This window comes from Ochotona curzoniae, unplaced genomic scaffold, assembly GCF_017591425.1.
Source record: "Ochotona curzoniae isolate NIBS_2020 unplaced genomic scaffold, NIBS_Ocur_1.0 scaffold_4505, whole genome shotgun sequence".
Lineage (NCBI taxonomy): Eukaryota > Metazoa > Chordata > Mammalia > Lagomorpha > Ochotonidae > Ochotona > Ochotona curzoniae.
In genome coordinates this window covers 36,742,009-36,768,286 of record NW_024467118.1, presented here as the reverse complement: position 1 = coordinate 36,768,286, position 26,278 = coordinate 36,742,009, and the positions used below count along the sequence as shown (strand labels likewise).

At 41.5% G+C, this 26,278-nt stretch overlaps 1 protein-coding gene across 2 annotated transcripts in view; it reads right to left on the bottom strand.

The window, feature by feature from the left end:
* PALLD (palladin, cytoskeletal associated protein) overlaps positions 1 to 26,278 on the bottom strand; it is a 390,044-nt gene that overhangs the window by 214,440 nt on the left and 149,326 nt on the right. For both annotated transcript variants that reach the window (XM_040965793.1, XM_040965794.1), the window contains exons 2-5: positions 22,336 to 22,514; positions 9,325 to 9,391; positions 8,099 to 8,204; positions 4,488 to 4,562 (exon numbers count right to left, since the gene is read on the bottom strand). In XM_040965793.1, the coding sequence (XP_040821727.1) occupies positions 4,488 to 4,562; positions 8,099 to 8,204; positions 9,325 to 9,391; positions 22,336 to 22,514 (427 nt within the window). The remainder of the gene's footprint in view (positions 1 to 4,487; positions 4,563 to 8,098; positions 8,205 to 9,324; positions 9,392 to 22,335; positions 22,515 to 26,278) is intronic.

Below are 26,278 nucleotides of genomic sequence, written 5' to 3'. Positions count from 1 at the left end.
ATACTGTACAGCTATGAAAAGAATGAAATTGTACCATTTGCAACAAAATGGTTCTAACTGGAGACTATTATGCTCAGTGAAATAAATCAATCCCAAAAGGACAAATACCTTATGTTCTCTCTTGTATAAGACAACATTCATGCAAAACAAAAAATAAATAGATGTACAGATGGACAGGTATATACATATTCTCATAGATGAACTATATAATGGAGACTAGCATGACAGGAAGGGAAGATACACTGCAGTAGGCATTTCAACTCCCAAATAAAAGGAGGACTCCTAGTGAAACAGTTAAATATACCATGTTAATATGATATTGAAATTCCTACTTTTGACTAAATCTACAGTGTCATGATATGCACTGAAAAAGCAGAATGTTAAACTTGTAATTGTTGCCAAAGGACTATACAACTGTAATGATACGGGGCAAAATGGTGGGCGGGGAAATTCGGAAGGGAGAAAGGAGAGAGAAAGCAGGAAATCCTTATACCTACAAAATGTATCACAGAAAACAATATTTTTTTAAAAGTAGGGGAAGAATAGTACAATGGATCAACTGGTTATTCTTCCACCTGCAATTGTTGGCATTCCATATTGGTGCTGGACTGTGTTCCGGTTGTTCCACTTCCCATGCAGTTTGTGGCCTGGGAAAGCAGCAGAGGATAGCCAAAGGCCTTGGGACCCTACATTTGCACAGGAGACCTGGAAGAGGCTCCTGGCTTTGTACCAGCTCAACTCAGGCCATTGTGGCCACTTGGGGAGTGATATACAAATGGAACAATGTCAAGGAACTTAGGCAGTCAAAACTGCATAGTTATCCAGAGTTTCAATTTTGTTCCTCTTGGAACTTGCTTTTTTAATCTTGCCAAAATATATAGCTGAACAAGAATTTGAAAAAATACTCAACATCACAAATCATCATGGAAATGCATATCAAAACCAGAATAAGATATCATCTCACACCTGTCAGAATGGTTATTACCATACACAAAGTAATAACAAATGCTGGCACGGGATGCAAAGAAAGAGGAACTCTCATTCACTGTTGGTGCCAATGAGAATTAGTATAGCCATTGTGGAAAACAGCACAGAGGATCCTCAAACCCAAGAACAATTGTATGATCCAGCAGTCTCCTACTTGGGTATATACTCAAAGGAAATGAGCTATAGGAAAAGAGCTATCGGAAAATGAGCTATAAAGGAAAAGAGTTATCTTCACTCTCCTGTGTACAGTAGCCATGTTCTTGATAGCAAAGATATGAAATGAACTAGGGCCCACCAATGGACAAACACATTTTTAAAATGTGTCAACTATATACAATGGAATATTATTTATTTGTTGTGACTGAATGAAATCTTGGCATTTGCAGCAGTATGGATGAAAATGGAGGCCATGACACTAAGGGAAATTAGGCACAGAACAGTGGCCATCAGAGCTTGGAAAGGTGTGGGTGTGGCATACATGGAGAAAAGATGGTTAACAGGTACAGGATGCAATTGGATAGGAAGACTCTTCATAGCACAGCAGAGAAACTCTGGTGGTTAGAATTAATTCCCTGTTTCAAGATAACTAGTAGAAAGGATTCTGAATGTTTTCAACAAAAGGAATGATGAATGATGAGTTGATAATTACACCAACTTCTCTGAACTGAGCATTGCATATTGTGTATACGCACTGAAATGCCAATTGAAAACAAACTATACACGGATATTTTATACATATATAGCCATGGCTAAACAGTAAGCCATTAAGAGATCCTTCAAGAATGTATCAAGTAGCCCCAAAGAAGACGGAGAGTCATTCGTCAGAAGTTGTACTTGGTAATGAGGATTACCACTTCATAAGATTTGTGGTTTGGGGGGTTGTTTCAGTAGCATCTCCCATCATGCTTCAACTCTACCAGATACCATGATTTCTTGGAGGATTCTTACTATTTGGAAAGAGAAGCCATATGGGAGTCACTCTCTCCTGGCCATCTTGCATTCCCAACTCTCCAACCCATAGTTCATACCAGCTCTGTTGCCTGAGCCATGCTCACCACTCTGCTGACTGGCCTGCAGGCAGAAGCCCTGAGCATCTCATCCAGAAGAGTGGGAGGAAATGAATGGGGGCACCCTTGTCCTGGCAAAGCCCAATGGCCATCCACTGTCACCATCATGCCACAGAGAAAGATCAAAGAAGGTGCTAAGGAAGACAAGGTGAAGGTCAGTTGAAGTTACACATAAGGATCAGCAGCAGTAATTCCAAAATCTGCTAAAGCCTGATCCCAGACATGAAGAGGACTCAGCACAGCAGGGCAGAAAATAAACTGCCCAAAGGAAAAGGAAAAAGCAGGTGCAAGTTGAAAAGGGAACAATTTTAGAAAAAAGAGGAAGGCTTTAATCCAGACACAGAAATTAGAGACTTGCAGTTTCCCAAGGATGTGTGCTCTGCTTCCAGAAACTTAAAACTGCATTTTGTAATGATGAACCTCTGTCCTAATACAGAATTTTGTTTTGCTTCTCATATAAGCCATCCAACTAGCACAAAAAAGTGCTCACAATGCTACATGGGTTTTTTCTGGGCGGCGGGGAGAGGTAGGGAGAAGGGCCACTTGTAGAATCTACGTCTCAAAGCTGGAATGCAAGGGAGAAACAGAGTTCTCTATCTAGATTATTACACACTCTAGGCCACCAGAGTGGAGCATGGTGGTGGTGGTGATGAGGGGTTGAGGGGAGTCAACTGAAATTCCGTAGCCCCTTACACCATCAGTAGGGACTTCAAGTAGTTAAGTCAAGGAACACATTGGGCCCTGGCACCTTCTAACCCCTTGAGAACCTGCTTGGGAAAAGCTCTTCAACTACATAAACATGAACAAAGCTGACTGCTCTATACTCAGCTCCTGTTGTACGCCTCCAGGGAAGCAATCATTGGGCAGTCCAGGGATGTGCAGCTTTTGGTAGGGGGTTTCAGGACATTTAGCTTTGCTACTCTGTCTAGGAGTGGAGTTCCAGCACTGCTGTCTCCTGTCCTTTGCGACTGATCAAATCCCACAACGGCTTATACCAAGATCGTTAATGAAGTTTGAATTCAGACCTGCTTAGGAGAGGAAGAAATCACAGTTCAGAAAAAAAGATAATGAAGATGGTTTTCTGTATCATTTCATCAAGGTTTCATGGATGTGTTTTCACATTTGTTTTTCAGTTTACTGATTCTTTGGGGGTGTGAAAAGTATGAGGTAGGAGTCTGAGTTAATATCTATTCACCACTGAAAAGGATTCATCTCTTTTCCAGGAACCTGCGAGTTTCTATAGGTGCTGGGGTCTTTTTCTGGGCTCTGTTGTAATCACTCTCCCACCAGGTTTTCTAATCCAGTGTCAGCACCCTTTCCTAATTACTACACTGCTGGAGAGATTTCCTATCTCAGAGGACAAATCCCACTCCTGCCCTACCATGACGTCCTAACTTTTTCTTCACGATTATCCTGACTCTTATTTTTTATCTTTGCAATTCAAGAGGCAGGGAGACAAACAGACAAAAATCTCATGCACTCTTCATTTCCCAGATGCTTGGAAAAGCCAGAGCTGGGCTAACGCCAGGAACTGGGAACTTACTCTAGGTTATGTGGGTGGCAGGAAGTCAAGAACTTCAGCCACTGTCACCGCTTCCTGGCACTGTGCTTGCAGGAAGCTGGAACCTGAGCTGGGTATCCAACCTGGATGCTCCAGGGTGGGACAAGGTCATTGTAACCACCAGGCCAAATGCCCACTCCCATCCTGGCTTTTCTTGGTCATTCTTTTCTTCCACACAACTTGTAAAGTCAGGTTGCCAAATTCTGTATCAAATAAAGAAGTGGAAACAAGCAACCTGCTAAAGTTTCAGCTTACATTTGCAAAAAGCAGGTCAATCATGAAGTCATATCTGCCTTTTAGTCTTTCAGTTGCTAGGCAAGACATATTTGTCCATTTATTTGGGTCTGTCGTTCAATATAGTTTTATAATTTGAGGGAAAAAAGAAAAAGAAAGAAACGCTACCAGGGACCATTTCTGATTTTACCAGGCAACCAATGAAAGGGATGTCATTTAACCTGGTGATGCAAGTTGCTATCTTAGGGCAACTGAAAATGAGTCTATTTTTGGAAAATTCTATAAAGCTTGCTTAATCTGTCAAGATATCGCTGAGAAGCAAAAAAAAAAAAAAAAAAACCAAGAACATTCTTCACATAATATTGCCTCTTAACTTTTGCTACCAGTCTTGGCTTGTGTACTAGATTTTAAGCTCGTTTGGGTCCCTGCTCACACACCCACACCTCCCATACCCTTCACAGCAGGAGACTCACACAGCATCTGTTCAACGACTATATACTGAGCCCCCAAAAGTGTCCCTGAGCACAAGCCTCCCAATCCGTCCTTTTGAAATTTTGAAGACTGCTGCACCAAGTCACATGTGAGCAAAACTGCAGGATCAAACCAAACACAGAGAATGAGACTTCCAGATGTCAGACCTTTGTAAAAACAGGAGGAAAGTAGGCAGCAGCGGTTCCGTCAGATCGGCAGAGGTATGGAGTTGGACTGTGAACCTGAAATAGCAGAGACACATGGATCAAATTCTCAATATAGAAATTGCTGACAAGATGGGCTACAGAAGCCTTTCACTCCGGGGTTCACTGCACTTGAATGAAACGAGTGGATGAAAGCAACCCATACATCATTTTACTAGTCGGCTCTTACAGTACGGACATTGTTCTGCTTCCTCATTTCACATCTGTTCCTCTCCTCTGTTCAAAAGGATATTCAAGGTAAACGTTACTAGGGTCCTGGGGGAGCCACAAGCTTTTAAATGCTATTACCAAATGGATTTCTGTGTGTGGGACTTCCACAGGGGTCTTTTAAAAAGTTCTCACAGACGTTACATTTTCCTCTTAAATACTGACTGGAAGCATTGAATTAAAAGTGTAAGCTATTGACAAGAGAAGCAAAAGGATCAAACAACTAATCTATATTATTTTTAACTTGGACTCTTTTTCAATAAAGGCATTGTAGGAAATGAAGAGTGAAGAATTTCTTTTTGTCATGACAGGCCAGGCACAAAGGTACAGAGAAAGGTTCTTGAATGGCATTCATTTGTGGGGAACTATGAGGACTTCACAACAGTGGACAGAAAATATTTCTCTGCGTACAATTGTCTATTTAGTTTTTAAATTAAGTCTGGTTTTAATTTTAAAATTCAACAATTTTTTAAAGACTTAATTATTTATTTTATTGGAAAGACATATATACAGAGGAGGAGGAGAGAGAGAGAAAGATCTTCCATCCGCTCATTCACTCCCCAAGTGACCACACTGGCTAGAGCTGGAGCTGATCTGAAGCCAAGAGTCAGGAGCTTCTTTCGAGTTTCCCATGTGGGTGCAGGGTCCCAAGGCTTTGGGCCGTCCTTGACTGCTTTCCCAGGCCACAAGCAGGGAGCTGGATAGTATGTGGGGCTGCCATTTCACGAACCAGAGCCCATATGGGATCCTGGGCATGCACAGTGAGGACTTCAGCCACTAGGTTACCATACTGGGCCTAAAATTTAACACTCATGTCATACGTAGACATTATAACTACACATGTTTATACTGTTTTTTTTTTTCTTGAAAACAGGGATAATCAAATCACTGAGAGATTCATGACAGTCATCACAACATTGGGAAAGATGGGGATATTATCATGTACATGATGTAATTCAGTGGAAAAAATATGGATAGCTTCACGAATGTGCGAGTCATCCTGGCATAGGCCACACTTATCTTCCCTGACTGGTTCTGGGAATGCTGCCAAAGCAAGCACACAATTCCTTATTTTCAAACAATCTATTTATTCACTTACTCTGGTGGCTCTCCCAATCCAGAAGGAAGCTGATCCAACACTGTGTGTTTAAATACACCACAGGAGACCACAGAGATCCTGGAGATGCTAAGAGAGACTTGACTCACCGTCTCCGGGAGACATTTTTTACTAGCTTGTGATGCAGGGGGGTCTGGACTTCACCTTTGCATGGCCTTTCAAGGTCCAAATAAGGCATGAACACTTTCAAGGACTTCCTTGGCACCAGGCCCTGTTCTAAGTATCACAGGAAGACCAGCTCCTGTGAGACAGGTGGCATCATTATCCTCATCTTACAGGCGAAGCAACTGGGCATGGAGAGATCATCTTCTCACTCATGGGACCACTTATATCAGTAATACCATCGGTCAGTACCGACCATTTGTCAGTAATAACAAAGTGTAGAGTCCCTTAGAGCATGCCACTCTCCCAACTGGAGGAGTGGGACACATCACCTTTGAAAGTATTCGAAAATGCACTTCTTATAATCAGAGGCACAAAAGTCTTTCAGTTCATAGGGATCTGTGTTATACCCTGCCATATTCTGCCACATTCAAGAAATAGATCATGTGCCTACTACCTGCTTCTCAAGCATTTATAAATTATTTGGGAATGAGCTGTGATCTATTTTTTATTCCTGAACTAAAAAGTCTAGTCTTTGCCCCAGTGTGATAGCCTAGTGGCTAAACTCCTCGCCTTGCATGTGCTGCGATCTCATATGAGCATCTGGTTTGTGTCCCGGCTACTCCAGCTCCCTGCTTTGGCCTGGGAAAGCAGTTGAGGATGGCCCAAAGCCTTAGGACACTGAACTCGCATGGAAGACCCAGAAGTAGTTCCTGGCTCCTGACTTTGGATCAGCATAGCTCCTTCCACCGTTGCCACTTCAGGAATGAACCAGAAGATGGAAAATCTTTCTGTCTCTCCTTCTGTCTGTAAATCTGACTTTCCAACAAAAATAAATAAATCTTTTTTTTTTTTTAAAGTCTAGTCTCAAAACTTACCAATGCTTAAACAACACAAACTGAGCAAGTCCACTGATTCAATCAGAATTATTTCCATAAATTCTGTTTCTGTTTAGGGTTTAAAGAAAATATACTACATACATATATGTATATACGTATGTGTGTGTGTGTGTGTGTGTGTGTAGACATATGTCTCTGAGTAACTCATTGTCAATTTTTCTCAAGCTAATGAATTCTAATCTTTTTCCTATTGTCCGCATTTTCTATATATCGGAGTATTATCTACTTCAGTTACTAAAATACCCATAAATGTTTAATAGGTAAGAATTCTTCTGTGAATATACATTTGAACATAAGTGTTATATCTTCATGACACAGAGATATTTGAGGAGAGGGTCAAGGACAGGGTGAGGAATAGGGGGATGAACAGGAGAGAGAGGAGGAGATGGAGATGGCAAGGAACCAATTTGCCATCCAATCCTTCATGCTCCAGATACCTGCTCCAGATGAGAATGGGCTAGGTTGAACCTGGGAGCCTGGAACCACATGGGTGATAGGAACTGAGTTACTGATATCCTCACCACTGCCTCCGCAGACTCTATTCACCGGAAGTTGGAGTTGGGGGCTGGGGCTGGGAATTGAATCCCCGGGTACTCCAATGTGGGCCACAGATGTCTAGCTTATTAGACTAAACATGTCCCGATAGCACATTTTTACTTTTCTTTTAAATTTGTCTTGTTTGCTTTTGCACAGTACACTCACTATAATGGCTTTCCAGCAGATTGCATTATTGTTCTTTTTCGGATAAAGTAGTCTCACAAAAAATAAGAGCAAATTAAAAAACAAAATGAAAAAGCATAGTGAAATGAAGGGATTTGAATTACTTTTTTGTTTGCATAGCTTTTAAGGATGAGAAAGCTTTTTTGATGGCATGTGGACTTACTGGACTTACCTTTTCATTTGTTTAGACTAAATGCAAAGGGGGCGTATGTGGGAGATTAATCAAATAGTCATAGCCACAACAGACATGCTTTTATATTATTGTCTGTTACAAAAAAGTTCCCAATGGAAAAGCACAAACTGACTAATTGGTGGTATGGTTTGGATTACAAATTAATTTTAGTAGACTACAAAAAAGCATTACTTACTATTTTCTTTTTTCCCAGTTGTGTTCCACTCAGAAAACATTTCAAGGGGAAGCACTAATTAAAACCAAAGTTGTAGCTTTCAAGCCAGCAGATCCACTGATGAAATCAAGCCCTCCCGGTCCTGGCCCAAGGCACACTGACCTGCTGAACAGGGACAGACAGGGGCTGGATGACGGCTGTAGTCACGCCTGTCTTTGGGGATGATGATCCAATGGTTAAGGAAACAGAAGTCGTTTTCTTTTGAGCTCTGGAAAACAGGGACAAGTGTGCAGTCAGGACTTATCTCACTGAAACACTTGACATGAGAGGTAGGTTTCTTTTTGTATACTCAATCCACCTCATGCAATTACTTCCGAAATGGGAACCCACAAATCTATGACCGGAAGAGTTGCCATCAGTACATGTAGATGCTGTGTCTTAAAGACATCGAGCAAAATAAACACGTGGTGGAAGACAAGCTGCTCAGGATAACTGGCACATTGTTCAAGATTCTACAGCACTAAACTGGAAATCCTAACAGAAAACTCACAGTTGTAAAAAGTCAAATCTTTATCAGTAAACAGATACTTGAAATCTTGACGGAGAGAGCGCTGTATTAACTCAAAAATTTTGCTTGTCTACTTTTAAGCCTAGCCTTTGGCCTTTGTTCTGGTTGCTTATTTTGTAGGCAGTTTGTGTTTTCTTAGTACATACATGTGAGGAGGAAGGAAAAGATTAGGAAGAGCTGGTTTTTAGGCCTAATTTGCCAAGCAGTTGGCTGTACTGAAGTGAGTCACGTGTCATCACCAAGTTTGAACTCGTGTCCAAAACAAGTTATGGTAAATTAAAATAATCTTCTATAATTCCCTTTAAATCTGTGATTAAACAATTCAGAAACAAATTCTCAATGTAAAGAGTCATCTATACAACTATTCTCAGTTTTATTTTTATAGAATTATAGATACTTACATTTTATTAGTATTCCATGCATCTGTGTAGGAATAACTGCATTTTGCCATTTTCAAGCATATGATCTAACTAGAAACAGATTTCCTAATTAAATATTTACATCCTTATTTACATTTCAGTAATGATGTAATTGCTTTTATTTCAGTTTGCTCATTTCATACTTTTACAATCAAATAACCATCTGTGAAACTAACACAGCACATGGTTAGATTCTGGCAATTTGGTGGTGAAACGTGAACTTAAAAGGTTAAATTAAAGTTAAAAATTATGTTTTAGCCTGAAATATCTGATTTCAGATGGACTTCAGCTGAAATTTTCCATCCAAACACAGCACGCTGGTTTGATACACAGCCCTCCCCACCACTGTTCTGCTGCCATTCTTTGTTGTACAAATAACTGACCAACTCAGGGACACTTACTGTGGCATAGCTCCAGTCTTTGCTTTGAAAGCCAAACTTTCACTGTCAGAGTCCGTTGAACTGGCACCTGGGAAAGCATTAATAATAATAAAGTTAAGATGACAGCAGCATCTATATGTTCAAAGAATATTTTGATTCTCATCTTTCAAACAACACAGAGTCTTATTTTTGATGCACAAACTCGACACAATAGAGAAGGATTTGGATTCAGCTCACTTCTACTTGCACAACTTTTTCAGAAAATTACTTTTGAAGCATCATTGGGGTTGATGTAGAGAGGTTAACAGACTAATCCTCTACCTGCAGTGCCAACAGGGCAACATTTTGAGTCCTGTCTGCTCCACTTCCAATCCAGCTCCCTAGTTATGGCTTCAGAAGCCAGTAGAGGACGGCCTAAGGCCCTGAGCCCGTGTACCCATACAGGAGAGTCTGAGGAAGCTCCTGGATGCTAGCTATGAACAGGTCCAGCTCTGATTGCTGTGGTCACTTGGAGAATAAACCAGCAAATGGAAGATCTGCTAGTGGCTTGGTAAAGCAGAGGATGGCCCAGAGTCTTGGGAAACTGCACCTGTGTGGGAGACGCAGAAGAATTTCTAGGCTTCAGATTATCTCAGCCCTGGCCATTGCAGCTATTTGGGGAGTGAACTAGCAGATGGGAGATCTTTCTGTCTCTCCTTCTATCTGTTAATCTTCTTTTGCAATAATAATAAATCTTTTTGGAAAAAAGTAACAAATCTTTCCAAAAAGTTCTTGAAAACAATATATAGTTTGTATATTGTATATATATAGTTTATATATTGTGTATATATATATTTAAAATTATCTATTTGAGAAACTGAAAAATCAAGAAAGATTGACATACAGACAGAGCTCCCATTGGCTAGTTCACTTCCCAAATGGCTGCAAGCTGGGAGCCTGGGACCCAATCCTGCTCCCAAGCAGATGGCAGGGACCCAGCTACTAGAGTCACTACCTGTTGCTTCCTAGGGCAGTTATTAGCAGGAAGCTGCATTTGGAGAGGAGCCAGGACACAAACCCAGGCCCTGCAAAATGGGATGGGTGTATCCCAATCAGTGTGGTAACTACCAGGTCAGACATCTGTCCAAGCAGCAAGTCTTTAATGCCAGATTTCTTATGAGTTTTTTTCTTTTTTTAATCTTTTTGGCAAATGCAATCATAGTTTTTGACTTAGGAAGCATGGAACATGTGTTTGCAGCTGTGTGAAAAACACCTTGATTTTAAACCTCAACCTTTTCCCAGGAGATCACAGGCTATGGATGATCAATGTCCATTACTCATTCATCAGAAGATGCTGTCTGACTCTGGGTAGATTCGAGTACTACAGTAGTGTTGTTATTGATTAAGAGGAAATCTCCAATTTCAGCTCAGGCCTTCCAAACCTACTTGAATTGTTACTGTCCCTCAGCTAAGAGTCACATCATCAGATTTTTAGTCAACCCCTTAACTGTACTCAGATTTCAGTGTTCATACTTTGTGTGTCAAGAGCTTTTTAGGTAACAGATTTGAAATGATTTTAGTAATCAAATGCACAGCCTTGATATTCCTTTTGTAAAATATATTTTACCTGGATTACTAAATTATAAAACAATGCATGCTCATGGAACAATAATCAAACAGCATAGGATTGCATGACATAGTAAAGACCAGTGAGTAACTTTCTATAAATCTCTCAGCACGTTAATAGTCTTGTATATTTTCCAGATGAGTCTAGCATATCAGTATACATGTATTTAAGCACATACTTACACAAAGGGATTCACATTCCAGTGCACTCTACAACTAGCTACTGCTGCTGATTAGGACATTTAGAATATCCACTTAGTTCTCTGAGATGCCTGACTGGTGCTCCTGTGATTCACTCTGCTACAGTAGGTTTTCCAGTCTTTTACCAACATTCAAGATAGTCATGTTTAGGTAACTGCTCTAAGGCAGGATGTCGCTTTCTACTTACTTGCATAACAGTCACCCAGGACAAGTGTTTCACCCAGCTCCTTGACTCCCATTGTAGATTCCAATTTCAGCTTCCTGCCTCCCTTCCTCACTAGGTCAGGCTAATTTTTCCAGAATGCACCATTCCAACCGAAAAACTGCATGACTCACAAGTCTCTACCCCATAAATTTCAAAAATCAAAATTGGACTTTCAATGGCCCTTGTTCCAACCTGATTTGCTAGTTCTGCTTGTCAGAGCTTCCTACATTTCCAACTCATCTGATAGTACAAAAAGTTTAGAGAAAAAAAATGGAATTAAAGGATAGTTAATTTAATGCAAAAAAACCCCACTTTGAAATCCATGCATTGTTTCTTTTTTTTTTTTTTAAGATTTATTTTTATTATTTTTTCATTGGAAAGGCGGATATACAGAGAGGAGAGACAGAGAGGAAGATCTTCCGTCTGATGATTCACTCCCCAAGTGAGCGCAACGGGCCGATACTATGCCGATCCGAAGCCAGGAGCCTCTTCTGGGTCTCCCACGCGGGTGGGTGCAGGTTCCCAAAGCTTTGGGCCGTCCTCGACTGCTTTCCCAGGCCACAGGCAGGGAGCTGGAAGGGAAGCGGGGCTGCTGGGATTAGAACCGGCGCCCATATGGGATCCCGGGCGTGCAAGGCGAGGACCTTTAACCACTTGCGCCACCGCGCCGGGCCCCATTGTTTCTTTTTAAGTGCATTTTCCATAAGCTTTCTGAAGACCCTCTGAATGACTCTGTCCCACAGAGTTGGACATGGTCCTTGGTGTGTGTCCCTCATATGCAAGGAAATGTGGTAGAGAAGATGCACACACAAATCCTGGTCCCTGGGGAATCCATGCAAGAAACAGACAATACACAGGACACATTAACTTGTAGTGAAAAAAACCCAAAAAACAAAACAAAAAACCAGGACAAACCCCAAGCAAGGGAGGGGTGGAAGCAGTGACTGGAGCACTATGAGAAGGTAACTGTACTGAGGGAGGCTGGAAGGCGTCCTCAAGACCCAGAGAAAACAAGGGCTCGTTTGCTGTGCTTGTGCTTTCCGCTAACTGATTCTCATGTTTTCTGTATTGTAAATAATGCACATACTAAGAAACAATGATAAAACTGAGAAGACAAAAAAGATAAAATTCTATATTCTACTATAATAAAACAATAGTTAGGAAAAAAATTCTCATTCTCCTCCTCTCTCCTCTCCCCTCCCTTACCCTTCTCTCCTCACCCAACCTCTCCTCTTTACTTCCTTCCTCCCTGCCTCTCCTCTCCTCTCTCTCTCTCTCTCTCCTTCACCAGCCCACCCCAATCTCTGCCTCCCTCTCTTCATCTCTCCTTCCCTCCTTCTCTTTCTGTTTTTCAGTAAAAGGGAGAGCAGTAGTAAGGAAGTATGCTTCCATCTGCTGGCTCATTCCCTCAATTTCAGCAACAGCCAAGCCAAAGGCAGAAATCTCCCCTGTGGGCGGCAAGTCTCGCCTCGGGCAGCAAACTCAAGTATGTGAGCCATTGCCTGCTGCTTCCAAGGTGCAATAAAGGAAGCTGGATCAGTAGTACAGGTAAGACTCAATCCTAGTCGCTCAGATGTGGGGTGAGAGCATCCCAAGTGGTGGCTTAACCCACTGTGCCACATACCTGAGCTTCATTTCTTTTAAGATCCATGTGTATTGGACCTTTCATGAATGGCTTAACTGGCTATTCCTCCCCTTGCATGGTCAGAATTTCATATTGGCACTTGTTCATGTCCCAGCTGTTCAAATTCCCATCCAGCTCCCTGCACTTACGGCTTAGGAAAACAGCAGAGGATGGCACCAGTCCTTGGGACTTTGTACCCATGTGCTTTTTGAACTGCTGGTTATGCCCTTCCTGCTTGCCATATGACCTGCACGTGCTGCTCATGTCTGTCTCAGAATGCTCAGGGTAGGATTTGAACCTCTGTTGCAATGGGTGGACAGCACCGTGGAACTGCAGCATGCTGGTGGGGCAGCTGCAGGAGACAGTCCAGAAACACCAGCAGGATCTGCAACTCTAACAACAAGATGGACACAGCAGCACTGGAGTAGTAATGTAGAAAATTGACTATAAAGGAGAAACCAGGCAGGGCGATCCAACTATAGGATATCACAAACAACAAACTGTCAAAAACACAATCAAAACAGAATTTTAACTACGTTAAGAAGGCAGCAGGAAGGTAGGGAGGGAAAACTAAGGAAAAACCAGGTACAGCTTGGATACCAGAACCTTCTGGTGGGCCTGAGAGACCACTGTTAATGGAATCATGAAAGAGATTAGAAAAAGAGGGACAGGTGGAAAAAGTCTTGGCGAGTCCAGATAAATTCAAAGTAGCCAGAAATCAAGGCCAGTGCCACCTATTTTTCAGCTGATTCCAATTACTTAAGCAATATTCATAATACTTAAAGACTCAACTGTTATGACCTGAAGTCAGCAAATCTCTTGCTAGTTTCTCCCTGATTTTTAGAGAACAGTGAGAGTTCGGAAAGATTCCTGTGCCCTGAGTAAGATATGCTGGCCAGTTTTTAGCACACCTGTCCAGTCCTTGAACAGCTCAATGTCACCTTACATCTCAAGTATCAGAGGAGTCCTTGTGGAGAGGGGCAGATCAAATCTCCCTCTTGGTGCCAGTAACTCCTCTTCCCCACCCCTCAGGGTGATTCTTCCCTGTCCCTGCTATTTTGTACCTTCCTTGAGTCATATGCTTCGCACCTGCTGGTCAGGAAAGAAAACACCCCCGTGTCAGGTTCACATTTTTCTCTGTAGTTTCAACCATCGCATCTGGTTTTCTAAAGTAAGTTCCAATACTAAACAGGCACATCTTCTAGTGCTTGTGGTTACCTTCAACTGTTCATCTAATATGATCCTCCCTGAAACCCAACTATTTCTATTTTGCCTTCCACGTGGAATAGGGAACTTTGGCACAGAGTGCCAATGTAAATGTTATAAAAACCAGACTCTTGTCTTAACTTTAGAAAGTATTTCCTTTACACTTTTTTTTAAAGATTTATTTTTATTTTTATTATTTTTTTATTGGAAAGGCGGATATACAGAGAGGAGAGACAGACAGGAAGATCTTCCGTGCAATGATTCACTGAGCGCAATGGCCGATACTATGCCAGTCCGAAGCCAGGAGCCTCTTCCGGGTCTCCCACGCGGGTGCAGGGTCTCAAAGCTTTGGGCCGTCCTCGACTGCTTGCCTGGGCCACAGGCAGGGAGCTGGAAGGGAAGCGGGGCTGCTGGGGATAGAACCGGCGCCCATATGGGATCCCGGGCGTGCAAGGCGAGGAACTTAAGCACTTGCACCACCGCGCCGGGCCCTTCCTTTCCACTTTTAAATCTTCCCCAATTGACTAGTTTCTTATAAGAAATGACCCACAACATACGCCAAAGCAAAAATTAAGGAAAAAAATATCATTTTGAAAATATCACTCAGCAAACCCTTCTCCAAAGTCATCCTTGGTACATAATTATGTAATAAATATGTTCTTTAAGTTCATTAGCGAGAGGCAGACCTCCTATCTGCTGATTTACTCCCTGAGTGTTTGAAATGGTCATCTTAATCTGTATCCTTTAAAAAGAATTATATCTTTGACAAACATAGAAAACAGGTTTCATGTAGTTCATAGATAAAATTCTAACAGTACCTTCCCCCTTCTTCCTTTAACCTTAACATGTCTAATTTACAGTCAAAGGTTTAATGTCACATTAAATAACCAATTCAATAAGTAACAAGTAGAAAGATCATTGTCTCAACTGACATTTTAATTACTTGCCCAAATACCTCTTCCAATAAGTACATTTTTAAAAGATGATGCTAGGCATTTTTTCAACTATTAGTCCCCTTCTCACTTACTGCATTGTGAAATAGCTATGCCAATAAATAAATAATACACTGCATGAATTTTTCTAATGGCTGCTTTATGTTCATCCCTGTGAATCTGACATGATTTCATCATTTCAGTATTACTGGAAACATATATGATTTCTATTTTTTTAAACATATACCCAGAAAGCTATGTAAAACAGTAATGTATCAATATACTCATTTCCCCCATTGTTATAAAACACTACATTCTAATTGGTTTTATTTTGTCAATCTGATATCTTCCATAATCTAAAAAAAAGTCTGGCCCCTGTGTGCAGTAGCAGCACCAGGCTGCAGATGACAGTCAGTTTCCTCATGATCTTCACTTGAGGGAAGAACTTGAGCAAGGACAAAAAAGAAAGTACTGACCGTTGGAGTCTTGAAAGTGATGAAAACATGGCATCTGCAAGGTGGACAGGCCTGATTTTCAGGCCACTAAGGACAACTTTATGAGATCAGAAGGCATGACATGACAGTAAAATGTGTACTTCGACACCCAGAAGCTCCTCTATCACTAAAGTAACATGAAGAAGAACGGATTGAATAGATAATTCCAGAGAAATGGTGGATACATGGAGCACACTGGTATTAGCAACATGGCAAAATCCATAAAACATCAAAGCTGTACTTCAAGAGCTAAGATGGCCAACAATGCCCAAGGAAACAGGAAGCTTCTGTATCCATCAGAGACACAAACATAACACAACTAATGTTAGTGGATCTGGTCCAACTCATTTTAAATAACAACCTTTCACTCATGTTAGTGTTGATTAAGTACTCATATATTCAGCAAAGAATTCCAGGTGGCACATGACACAGATACGTATAAAAACATATTTAACGTACATCCAGCACAATTTTTCTTTCTTTTGTTGGGGCGCTGTCACCTAACTATAACTCCAGATAGGGTGCAGGTTTACATGACACAAACATGGGTGTGTCAGGTAGCAGTAGAAACCTGTGTTTCTCTAGATTAAAAATTCCACAAAGTTGGAAATAGAAATGACATGCCTTATCCTTTTTGCTTGGTCAAAGAGCTGCAGTTGAAATTATTTCAAGTAGCAGCTACAATGAAATTGCATGAGATTTTGAAGCAGTGTGGGGGTCGACTGCCAGCAGTATAACCAGATGCTTGGGATTGTTTTGATACTTGCATTTATAGTAAAAAAAAAAAAATGGAAAAGAGCCAATGACTTTCTGTTAAAGCTCTGCCTATATGTTATATGCAATGGACAGGATAAATATGTATTGATTGACTATCTTTATTTACACTTAAGTGAAGTCAAGAAAAAAAGGGACAGGGTGTATGGATAGCTGATTTTGAGATTAAAGTTACTCTTGAAACAAGCAAGATGTGGAACATGAGAAAAATTCAGAGTGGAAGCATAGAAGATTAAATCATGTAGCTTCAAACACAGAAAATAGTCTGTGATGGTAGATCTTTCTTGGAGGTGACTTTATTGAAATGCTATCCTTTGGTACATGTTTTGCTGTTCAAAACTTAAGGAATTAGAGACACTCTCCCTCCCTTTATTTTTGATCATGTTTAGATGAGTTTCTAGTATAGAAAGAATCAGTGGCAGCAGCTGAGACTAATCGAAGCAATGCTCATGGTAGATGGTTTTATAACAAACTACTATAAAGTAATTAAAATGAGTTTCAAACAACGTGTAATGACAGTAGGTATTTGTAAAACAGTAAGTTAAATTTTAAAAAGCAAGAAATGGGAGTAAAAGGCACACACATACAGGAAAGAGAATGAACATGCTCAGAGACTATTAGAAGCCAATGAGACTGCACATGATTTTTATATCGTAATAGGCTGGAAATTTTATAAGATGGAAATGTGCTATTTAAATAGCAGTAGTATCAGGCTACACTATGTGCCAGGTGGTTCTTTAAGGGAATAGATCATTCAGGTATGCAAATAATCTAATTTTCTCCATATGCAGGACAAGAAATAGCAGCATGGAGTCATGAATATTATGAATTTTAGCAATATTATAAATGCTATTTGAAAACAAATGATGTGGAGAATGATCAAAGCTATGCTTGGATTCCTCCAGCTTCTCTGCAAGTTTTGCAACTTCAGCCAAAAGAAGCGATGCCCAGGGAGGTGTGGGAATGGGGCTGGTGCTTCCCTGGCTTTCCTCTGCCTGCTCCTGTAACATAACTACCCACATGCAGGTGTCACTCCCACGGGCAGTACCGACATCCATGGCACTGGGAACCTGCACACAATCCACACGGAATCTGACACATGTATCACGCTCATGTATTTTTCCCTTTCCTACCTAGTTCATGCTCTCTGATCCAACAGACCCAAATCCAAATCTACCATGTCCAGGCTTCTCCAGCTCTTTCACCCCACATTTCAAAGCCACCATCCTGCCTTCTTTGGAGCGCTTCAAAGCTGACACAATCTCTGTAACCCGGGGAGGCAGTAATGGAAGTGTGAGCTAGCAGCACTTATTTCATGAGCTGACATTTATATTTCTGTGAAAGCCTGGAGACTATCTCTGCCAACTAGTCCTTGGAGGAACCCCATCCATGCAAATAGCACTGGTGGGCCTGAGGCTTCTGCCTGTTCTTTTTTGAAAGACTGCATTTCATTGTCCTTCCTCTTGGGATATCTCTAGCTCTCTCTTGCACTGTTTCCGCTAGCAGAAAAACATATTCTAGTAATTCCTGCCTGAAAGCAAATGGCACAATCATCTTTCATCAGGCCATCATTGTGCAATAGCCAGTAAAGCTGCTGCAGTGATGTCAGCATCCCATTGGGCACCAGTTCATGTCCCAGCTACTCCACTTCCAACCCAGCTCCCTGCTAATGCACCTGGGAAGACAGAAGATGGTCTACTGCTTGGACACGCACCACTCATGAGAGAGATCTGGATGAAGGTCCAGGCTTCAGCCTCTCCCAATGTTGGCTGCTGCAGTTATTTGGGGAGTGAATCTGTAGATGGAAGATTGAGTGCTCTTTGTGTGTGTGTGTGTGTGTGTGTGTGTGTGTGTGTATGACTCCCCCCTCTTCTACATGTATATCTGACTTGCATATAAATTTTTAAATCTTTTGAAAAAAGATACTGACCCTTGACTTTACTGAGGTAGTCAGAAACAAGACTTCCCCAAGCAGTATTGCTGTGCCACTTCTCCTAAGACTTCATTTAATTGAGAGGTAAAAACAGAGATTCTACCTGCTGCTTCACTTCTCAATTGTTCACAATGGTCAGTACTGGGATGGCCGTTGGCCAGTGCTGAAGCCAGGAGCCAGGAGCCGGGGGCCAGGAACTCAATCCACGTCACCATATGAGTGGCAGAACTCAAGTAACAAGGCATCATCATTTCCTCCCAGGGAACGGCAGGAAGTCAAAGTCAAGAGCCAGAGCCAGGACATTAACCCAGAAAATGGTGTGGAACACTGGCATCTTAATCACTAAGCTGAGCCCTTGCTCCCATTGGCTCTTCCATCCTCTCCAGATTCGTAGAGTCTTCTTGCTGAAATCACCACCAACATCAGTATTGCTTAGCAGGGGTGTCCACCATAGCTATCCTGAATGGACCTCTCAGGAACTGGGGACACAGCTGATACCCCTATTCTCCCATTCTGTTTGGTTTCTCTCCAGACCCTGGGATTTTCCTTCTTGATCTCTTTTGCTGCCATATCCTCACCTTGGAAACTCACCAAGTAGGGATCTCTCAGGCTCAGAAAGGAGCCCTATTCCTCTGGAGTCCTTGTTAGTCTGTCTGGTGGTGTGTCCAGTCCCAGATCATTGGTTACCATTGGCATGGAGATGCTCCCAGTTTGCCCACTTTGGGCTGTAGGCTGTGTTCACACACGTTCAACCACTAACTTGACACATTCACTTGGCTATCTAGAGAGACTTCAAACCCAGCATGTCTGCAGTGAAGCACTTCATTCTTGCATCCCTGAATCCTGGTCCTCCCCATTCTTCCCATTTCTGAGTCTGGCAATACTGTCCACACATATGCTGAATCTGAAATTCACAGACACCTGTGGGATGCCATCTGTATCCTTGTACCTTACATCTAACCCACTGCAGCATTTCTGGAGTCTTACCCACCTCTCTCTAGAAATGAGCTCTTTCCCTCTTTATGCTGCCTCTCCCCTGGGATGCGTCCCTGTGGCGTGGGCATCTTCTGATCCTTGCACACATTGGGCCATGCTTCATGGCCTTTAGTTCAGCCTCCCTGTGACAGCAGCTCGCTTTGCCCAGTCTTGCTTTCACAGTAGTGGGCAGTGGTCTGGCATGATCAATATGTGCACTGATTTACTTCCCCCTCTTCTAGAATGTCAGCACATTGATAGGAGGGGCCCCTTGAGCACACTGCCATGTCCCTAATGCCTGAACTCCACCCAGTACAGACTTAGAGAGGTCACCCAATACAGATGCGAGAAAAACACACTCAGTTATGTGTCTTGAAAACCCCTATGCTTAAATCCTAAATCTGCTTGCTGCCCTCAGACAATGAATTCTTTCACATTTTGCTCTACTGCTGTAAAGAGGGCAGATCCAGGAGTCATACTGTCAGGGTTTGAATCCCAGGTTCAGTATATTTGTGAGTGTGGGGGCTTATGTGAGCACACAGGCATACGTACACACACGGGATCCTAAACTTTGGTGTTCTCAAGGAGAAAGAGAAGCAGTTTTTTTTATAAACCAAATAAGAAAACTCAATGAATGAAGAACATAGTACGTTTGGCTCCTAAGTAAACTTAAATAAATGCAAATTACTGTTCTTAAAGTATAATTTCCTTTGTATCATTCTACAAGTGTTTATAAGAGTAGAATTTAGGGCCCGGCGCAGTGGCGCAAGTGGTTAAAGGTCCTCGCCTTGCACGCCCGGGAGCCCATATGGGCGCCGGTTCTAATCCCGGCAGCCCTGCTTCCCTTCCAGCTCCCTGCCTGTGGCCTGGGAAAGCAGTCGAGGACGGCCCAAAGCTTTGGGAACCTGCACCCGCGTGGGAGACCCAGAAGAGGCTCCTGGCTTCGGATCGGCATAGTATCGGCCCGTTGCGCTCACTTGGGGAGTGAGTCATCGGATGGAAGATCTTCCTCTCTGTCTCTCCTCTCTATATATCCGCCTTTCCAATGAAAAAATAATAAAAATAAATCTTAAAAAAAAAAAGTAGAATTTAGATACTTTCCAACTAGGATGTTAAAATTTTAGAGTACATTTCAATGGCGGTTTAAAATTCTAAAGAAAACTTCCTACCTTCAGACAGATGCCCAAGGACCACAGCTGATGTGATTGTAGCAATGTGCTATAACCCAGGTCAACAGGGACAAGCCAGGGACTAAATGAGTACCAGAATACATAAAATATGAACCATTTATAACTTTGAGTCATCATGTGAGTCAAAGACTTTATCTTTTCTAACATTTTAAGTAACTTTTCTTGGACACAAAAACAGATAAATTCATTTTTAAAAAATTATCCATATTTCATAGGGCCAAGAAGCTCATTTTCTAGAGTGCTTTATGCCGGGCTTATAAGACTGAATCTTAACAGCTCTTTATTCTTGCCTTCCTTTCCATTTATCTCTTGTCACAGATACCCAACAGCTAGTTGGCTGACTAAGTAGTTTCAGTGTATGTTGCAGAAAACTGCACTGGGAAAATGCCATTAAATCTGCAAAAGCGTTAGCAAGAACTGTTGTGGTTTACAGAGTCGGGGTGGACATCCCCACAGCAAGCAGCTCATCCAGAGCCTTTCAAGCACACAAAGACACTGGCAGCTCAGAAGATTCTAGAGAGGACCTACAGGCAATAAAATGAAGTGAAACGCGAACAGTGTTTTGTGGCAACCCGCGTTGGACTTGAAAACTGGTTTCAGAAGTAGGGAAGTATCTTTTTTTAATCATATGAAAATTTTATCTATCTTATCTTGCAATTGACTTTTAAAGTTCTTTTGAATGCTTCTAGCACTAGTTCTCTTATACCACTACAACATCACATGTCCTTTTACCTTGTATTACATCCATATTTGCTATTATATTAAGAATACCATAATATAGCAGGGACTGTGTGTTGGCTATATTTGTGTCTACTCCAAAATGCACTTATTATAAACTAAATGAAGGTTGGCTAGATGAACTTGATAGAATGTTCTAAAATGTGAAGTTAATGGCCCCGTGTGGTAGCCTAGCAGCTAAAGTCCTCGTCTTGAACGCATCAGGATCTCATATGGGCGCCGGTTCTAATCCTGGAAGCTCTACTTCCCATCCAGCTCCCTGTTTGTGGCCTGGGAAAGCAGTTGAGGACAGCCCAAAGATTTGGGACCCTGCACCCGTGGGGGAGACCTGGAAGAAGTTCCTGGTTCCCAACTTCGGATCGGCGCAGCACCGGCCGTTGCGGTCATTTGGGGAGTGAATCATTGGACGGAAGATCTTCCTCTCTTTCTCCTCCTCTCTGTATATCTGACTTTGCAATAAAAATAAATAAATCTTTAAAAAAAATGTGAAGCTGATCTCATTTAACATTGTGGTATAGGAACACTATACTCAAAAATTCACCATTTTTCTAAGAATTCAGCAAGCAAATAAAGGATTTTTTAAGGTATGCTATCTGAAGTTGGAGATGGGAACAGATCTGATCAGCATCAGCAAACAATTTCATTTATCTGAAAGGCAGGAACATCCACTACTCTGAAATGGCTGAAATGCTCAGGCAGCCAGGTCTATGTTAGGCCAAAGTCTGTCTCTCTCTACACCCCCTAACTGTCTTTCATGTACACAATAAATAAAATCTTTAAAAAAATTTAACTGTTTAAACTACCCATGTATGATTTATGGTTTAACTTTGATTGAAAAGGCATTTCAATTGCAAGTATGTCCTCATACTTTATTTACTTGAGAAGGATAAAAATAGTTGGATAGTTACTATTTTAAATAAATCCAAGTTAATGTAGCTGAAACACTTTAAAGGAACAACTGTTGACATTAGACACGCTTGATGCGTGCCTAAGTGTCAGAACTGTTGGATTTATTTGTAAAGTTTTCCAGAAGAAATGAGGTTTGAATTCTAACACCATGACACTTAGTGCTCTGGAAAGCTTGTTCATGCTGCTGTCCTCTGACCTCCAGGCCACTGGACCATTGACGCTCATTTACCCTGCACCACTCCTTACCTTCAATAAACACCTCTGCGGAAGTACTGTCTGAGCCACTAGCGTTCGTGGCCAGGCAGGTGTAGCGACCTGTGTCGTCCTCGAAGGCCTCTGCTATAGTCAGGGTATGGAGGTCTCCGCCCTCACAGTGGATTTGAATATCTGGAGAGTTGTGTAGCTCCTTATCCTCACAGAACCACCTGCAGGCCAACAGAGGTCAAAGGACAGAAGTGAAAAAACAGAAGTGGTCAGATGCAAAACCACTGTGCAAACCAGAAAGCATGGATGCCATGCAATAAGTGCTTGTTTGATTAAAGAAGAAAACATGTGTGTCTACATTACTGATGGGATTTGTTACAAGCCATCATGTAACATTTGACCAACCTTGAAATGAGAGATCATCATGCTGAAAAGATCACATCAAAGTTTTTCACAAAGTTTTTATAATAAATGCCTCTTATATTTTTGCCATATTTTTAATTTTATTTTTATTTATTTTTAAATTTTATAATATGGTCAGTTATTACAGTTTTATCATTCTTATCTAAAATTATAAAATATAAATGCTATAGTCAAAACATCTAACATATTAAAAGAAACACCATGTTAAAAATAATAGGCAGCAATTTTATTGACCCCTAAGACTTTGTATCAGCTGAACTGTAACCAATCTAATACCTTTCACATTTTGACATTTACAAAACCTTCTGGCTGACTGCCTTGGCCTCCAAGCTGTAGAGATAACACAGTTGTACTGTAATTCACTCACAATGGGCAGAATTTTTCCTTTCTTAAACAATCAAGACTTTGGAATGGGAGGCCACAGGCTGCCAGACTACGGTTTTTATTGTTGTTTTGTTTTAGAAAGTGAGGCAGATAAAAAAAGAGCTAACTAGCTCCCATCTGCAGTTGCATTCCTCAAATGTTCTAATGGCAGACACCGGGCTGGGGACAAAGCTAAAAGCCAACAACTTAAGCCAGGTCTCCCCTGTGGGCAGCTGGAACCCAACGACTTGAGTCCTCACCACTGTACCCCCAGAGTCTGCCTTGGCAGTAGTTGGGATCAGAAGCTCAAAGCCAGTCACTCCAAGGTGGGCCACGCTACGTGGACGTCCAAATCACTGGGTCTTAACACTGGTTCCCTTCCCCAAATATCTTTTGTACATCAACCCCGCAATAGCATGTGGATGTTTTATGTCTTATAAAACACAACCAAGAGCATAAAAAAGTCCCAGACTAGATTGTTTTTAAAGAAAAATGAAGGAATGTGCCACTTGTAGTTCAAAGGATTGAAGTCTAAGACCATAGCCTATCTAGCTTATAATTAACACTTGGAAGATTTTATCTGAGTTTCATTTATAATACCATTCTTTGGAATGAGTATCCTTTTATGAAAATATGACACGAAGATTTTCTGTTTAGAGTAGCATAGTCTAGATATCTGTGCCTAATTTGAAAATTAATTTAGATGCCCATATAGTGGCACAGTGTCAGCAACCTATATGAGCACTGGCTCAAAAGCTGGCTGTTTTACTTCTGCTCCATCTCCCTCCTAATGCATCTGAGCAAGCACAGGAAGATGGCCCAAGGACTCGGGTCCCTGCATTCAGGGAGGGGTGAAGTTCCAGGTCCCTGGCTTTGTGTTGTGGCCATTTGGGAAGCAAATCAGCAGATGAAAGATTTCTCGGTCTCATTTCTATCTGCAGCTGTGCTTTTCAAATGTATAAATACATCTTTTAAAAAGAAAAGTAATTCAATGAAGCAAATGAGTTTGCATATAGAGCATTAACTCTTGAAATAATATTAAGAATTAAACATGAGATATTCTTGGAAAAAAAAGATCCAAGTTTTAGGATTAAAGCACATAAATTTCTCAGCCAACAGAGCATTCCACCATCTGTGTTGGGGCCAGTAGAGGAGGCCAGTGTCACTTGATTCGGGGGTCCTTTAGCTTTTCCTTGTTTTCAGGCAGATTTGGAATACTGTCTGGTCCAAAGCCACTGTCCAGTCCCTTTTGTGTGGTCTCTTTCCATAGTTACAGCCCAGTTTGCACTCTAACTGTGGCTTCACAGTTTCAACTGATCTCTCCACTTATAAGCTATAAAGTCTTTATGCATTTTGTCATCAGATTAATACTCTTGAAAATTTTTCCTACATACCCCATTCATTCCCCAACCTTCAGATCTGTCATGGAGGCCTTGCATGTAATGTGTTTCTGACCCGATTTTCTACCATTTTCCTATACTGGATCTCTACTTCTGTCACATACTAGCCTGGACTGTTTTCCATTAGTTCTCAATTAATGTTTGAGAATTTACTTTGTGCATTTCCCTCCTTGGAATCCTGTTCTATTCTTCTTAAGTAACCCCTGTAGGAACGACTTTTCCTTAATGCCAAGGAAAAAGCTTCACTATCACATGAAATTCAAGTGAATAAATCCTGGGCTGATAAATATCACTTATATGCAATGTGTTGCACTATACACTACAGGCTATGAGTAAAGAATAAAGTCTGGTAAACTCAAACTAGTTGAGTTTGCACTGCCAACTAGAGTATTTTTACTTTCCATAGAAAAGAAACAAAAGAAGAGCTGGTGTGGTGGCAAATCAGATTATTTCTCTGCCTGCAGTGCCCGCATTACACATGGCCACCAGTTTGAGTCCAAGCTGCTCCCCTTTCCAATCCAGCTCCATACTATGGACTGGGAAAGCTGCACAAGAGGGCCTGAGGACCTGAACCTCTGCACCCATGTGGGACAACAACAACAAGCTCCTGGCTCCCAGCTTCAGTCTGCTCAGCTCTGCCCATTAAAATTATTTGAGCCAGCTAATGGGAGATTTCTCTCTCTCTCATGACTTTGAAGTAAAAATAAATACATCTTTTAAACTATTTTAAAAAGAAACAAATGCACAATTAAAGGGGAAATGAAGCATGGCAAATTGCAATGGGGATATTAAAATGGAAAGATTCATTTCTTTTATTAAATGCATTTCTTGGGCAACCTTTGGTAACTGCCTAAGGAGTGTAAGACCTCCTCTAACTCTGCAAACCAACATTTACTAGTCTACAGCTTGTTTTTATTGCAAGTGAAGAACTATTTTTATGCTTTTAAGTATTTGGAGAAAAAAAAAACAAAAAAAAATATTTTTGACATAGAAAGTTCCATGGATTTCAGAACCTCACAAATAAAGGTTTTCCAGAATCATGCTCATTCCTTAACATATGGCCCATGACTTTACTGCGTTTCTTTCTTTTCAAAGATTTGTTCATTTTATTTGAAAGTCAGAATTGCAGGGAGAAAGAGAGAGTGAGACAGATCTTCCATTCACTGGTTCATTGCCCAGAAGGTCACAAAGGTCTGAGGCTGGGCCAGGCCAAAGCAGGGAGCCAGGGGCTTGTCTCAGGTCTCCCATGTGGGTGCAGGAGTCAAGGACTGGGGACATTTTCTGCTGCTTCCCAGGCACATTAGCACAGAGGGGGAGTCAATGGAGTGGCTAGGACTTGAACTGGTACATGTTTGGGAGGTTGATGCCACAGGTGGCTCACAGACCCACCTGCCTCACTTCATATCCAGTTCCCTGCTAGTGTGCCTAGGAAGCCCCTGCCTCACATGCGAGACTGGGAAGCTGTTCAAGGTTCCTGGCTTGGGTTTGACTCAGCCCTGGCCATTGCAGATAGTTGGGAAGTGACCAATGGACAGAAGATTCTCTCTCTGACTCTCTCGGTCTTTCCCTCTAACTCTGCCTTTCAAATAAATAATAATCAATACTTTTTAAAGCATTGGCCTAATATGTCCTGCACTATTCTGACCTGCATTATAGAATCCTAAGTGGGTTCCACCATCCAGGTTAGTCACTTTAACAAAGCCATCTTACTTGGTGTGTTTTGCATCTCTGGTCCCTTGACTTGAGTGTATAAAAACTTGTAATTTTTAAATTTATTTCTCAGTGTGCTCAAAATATTT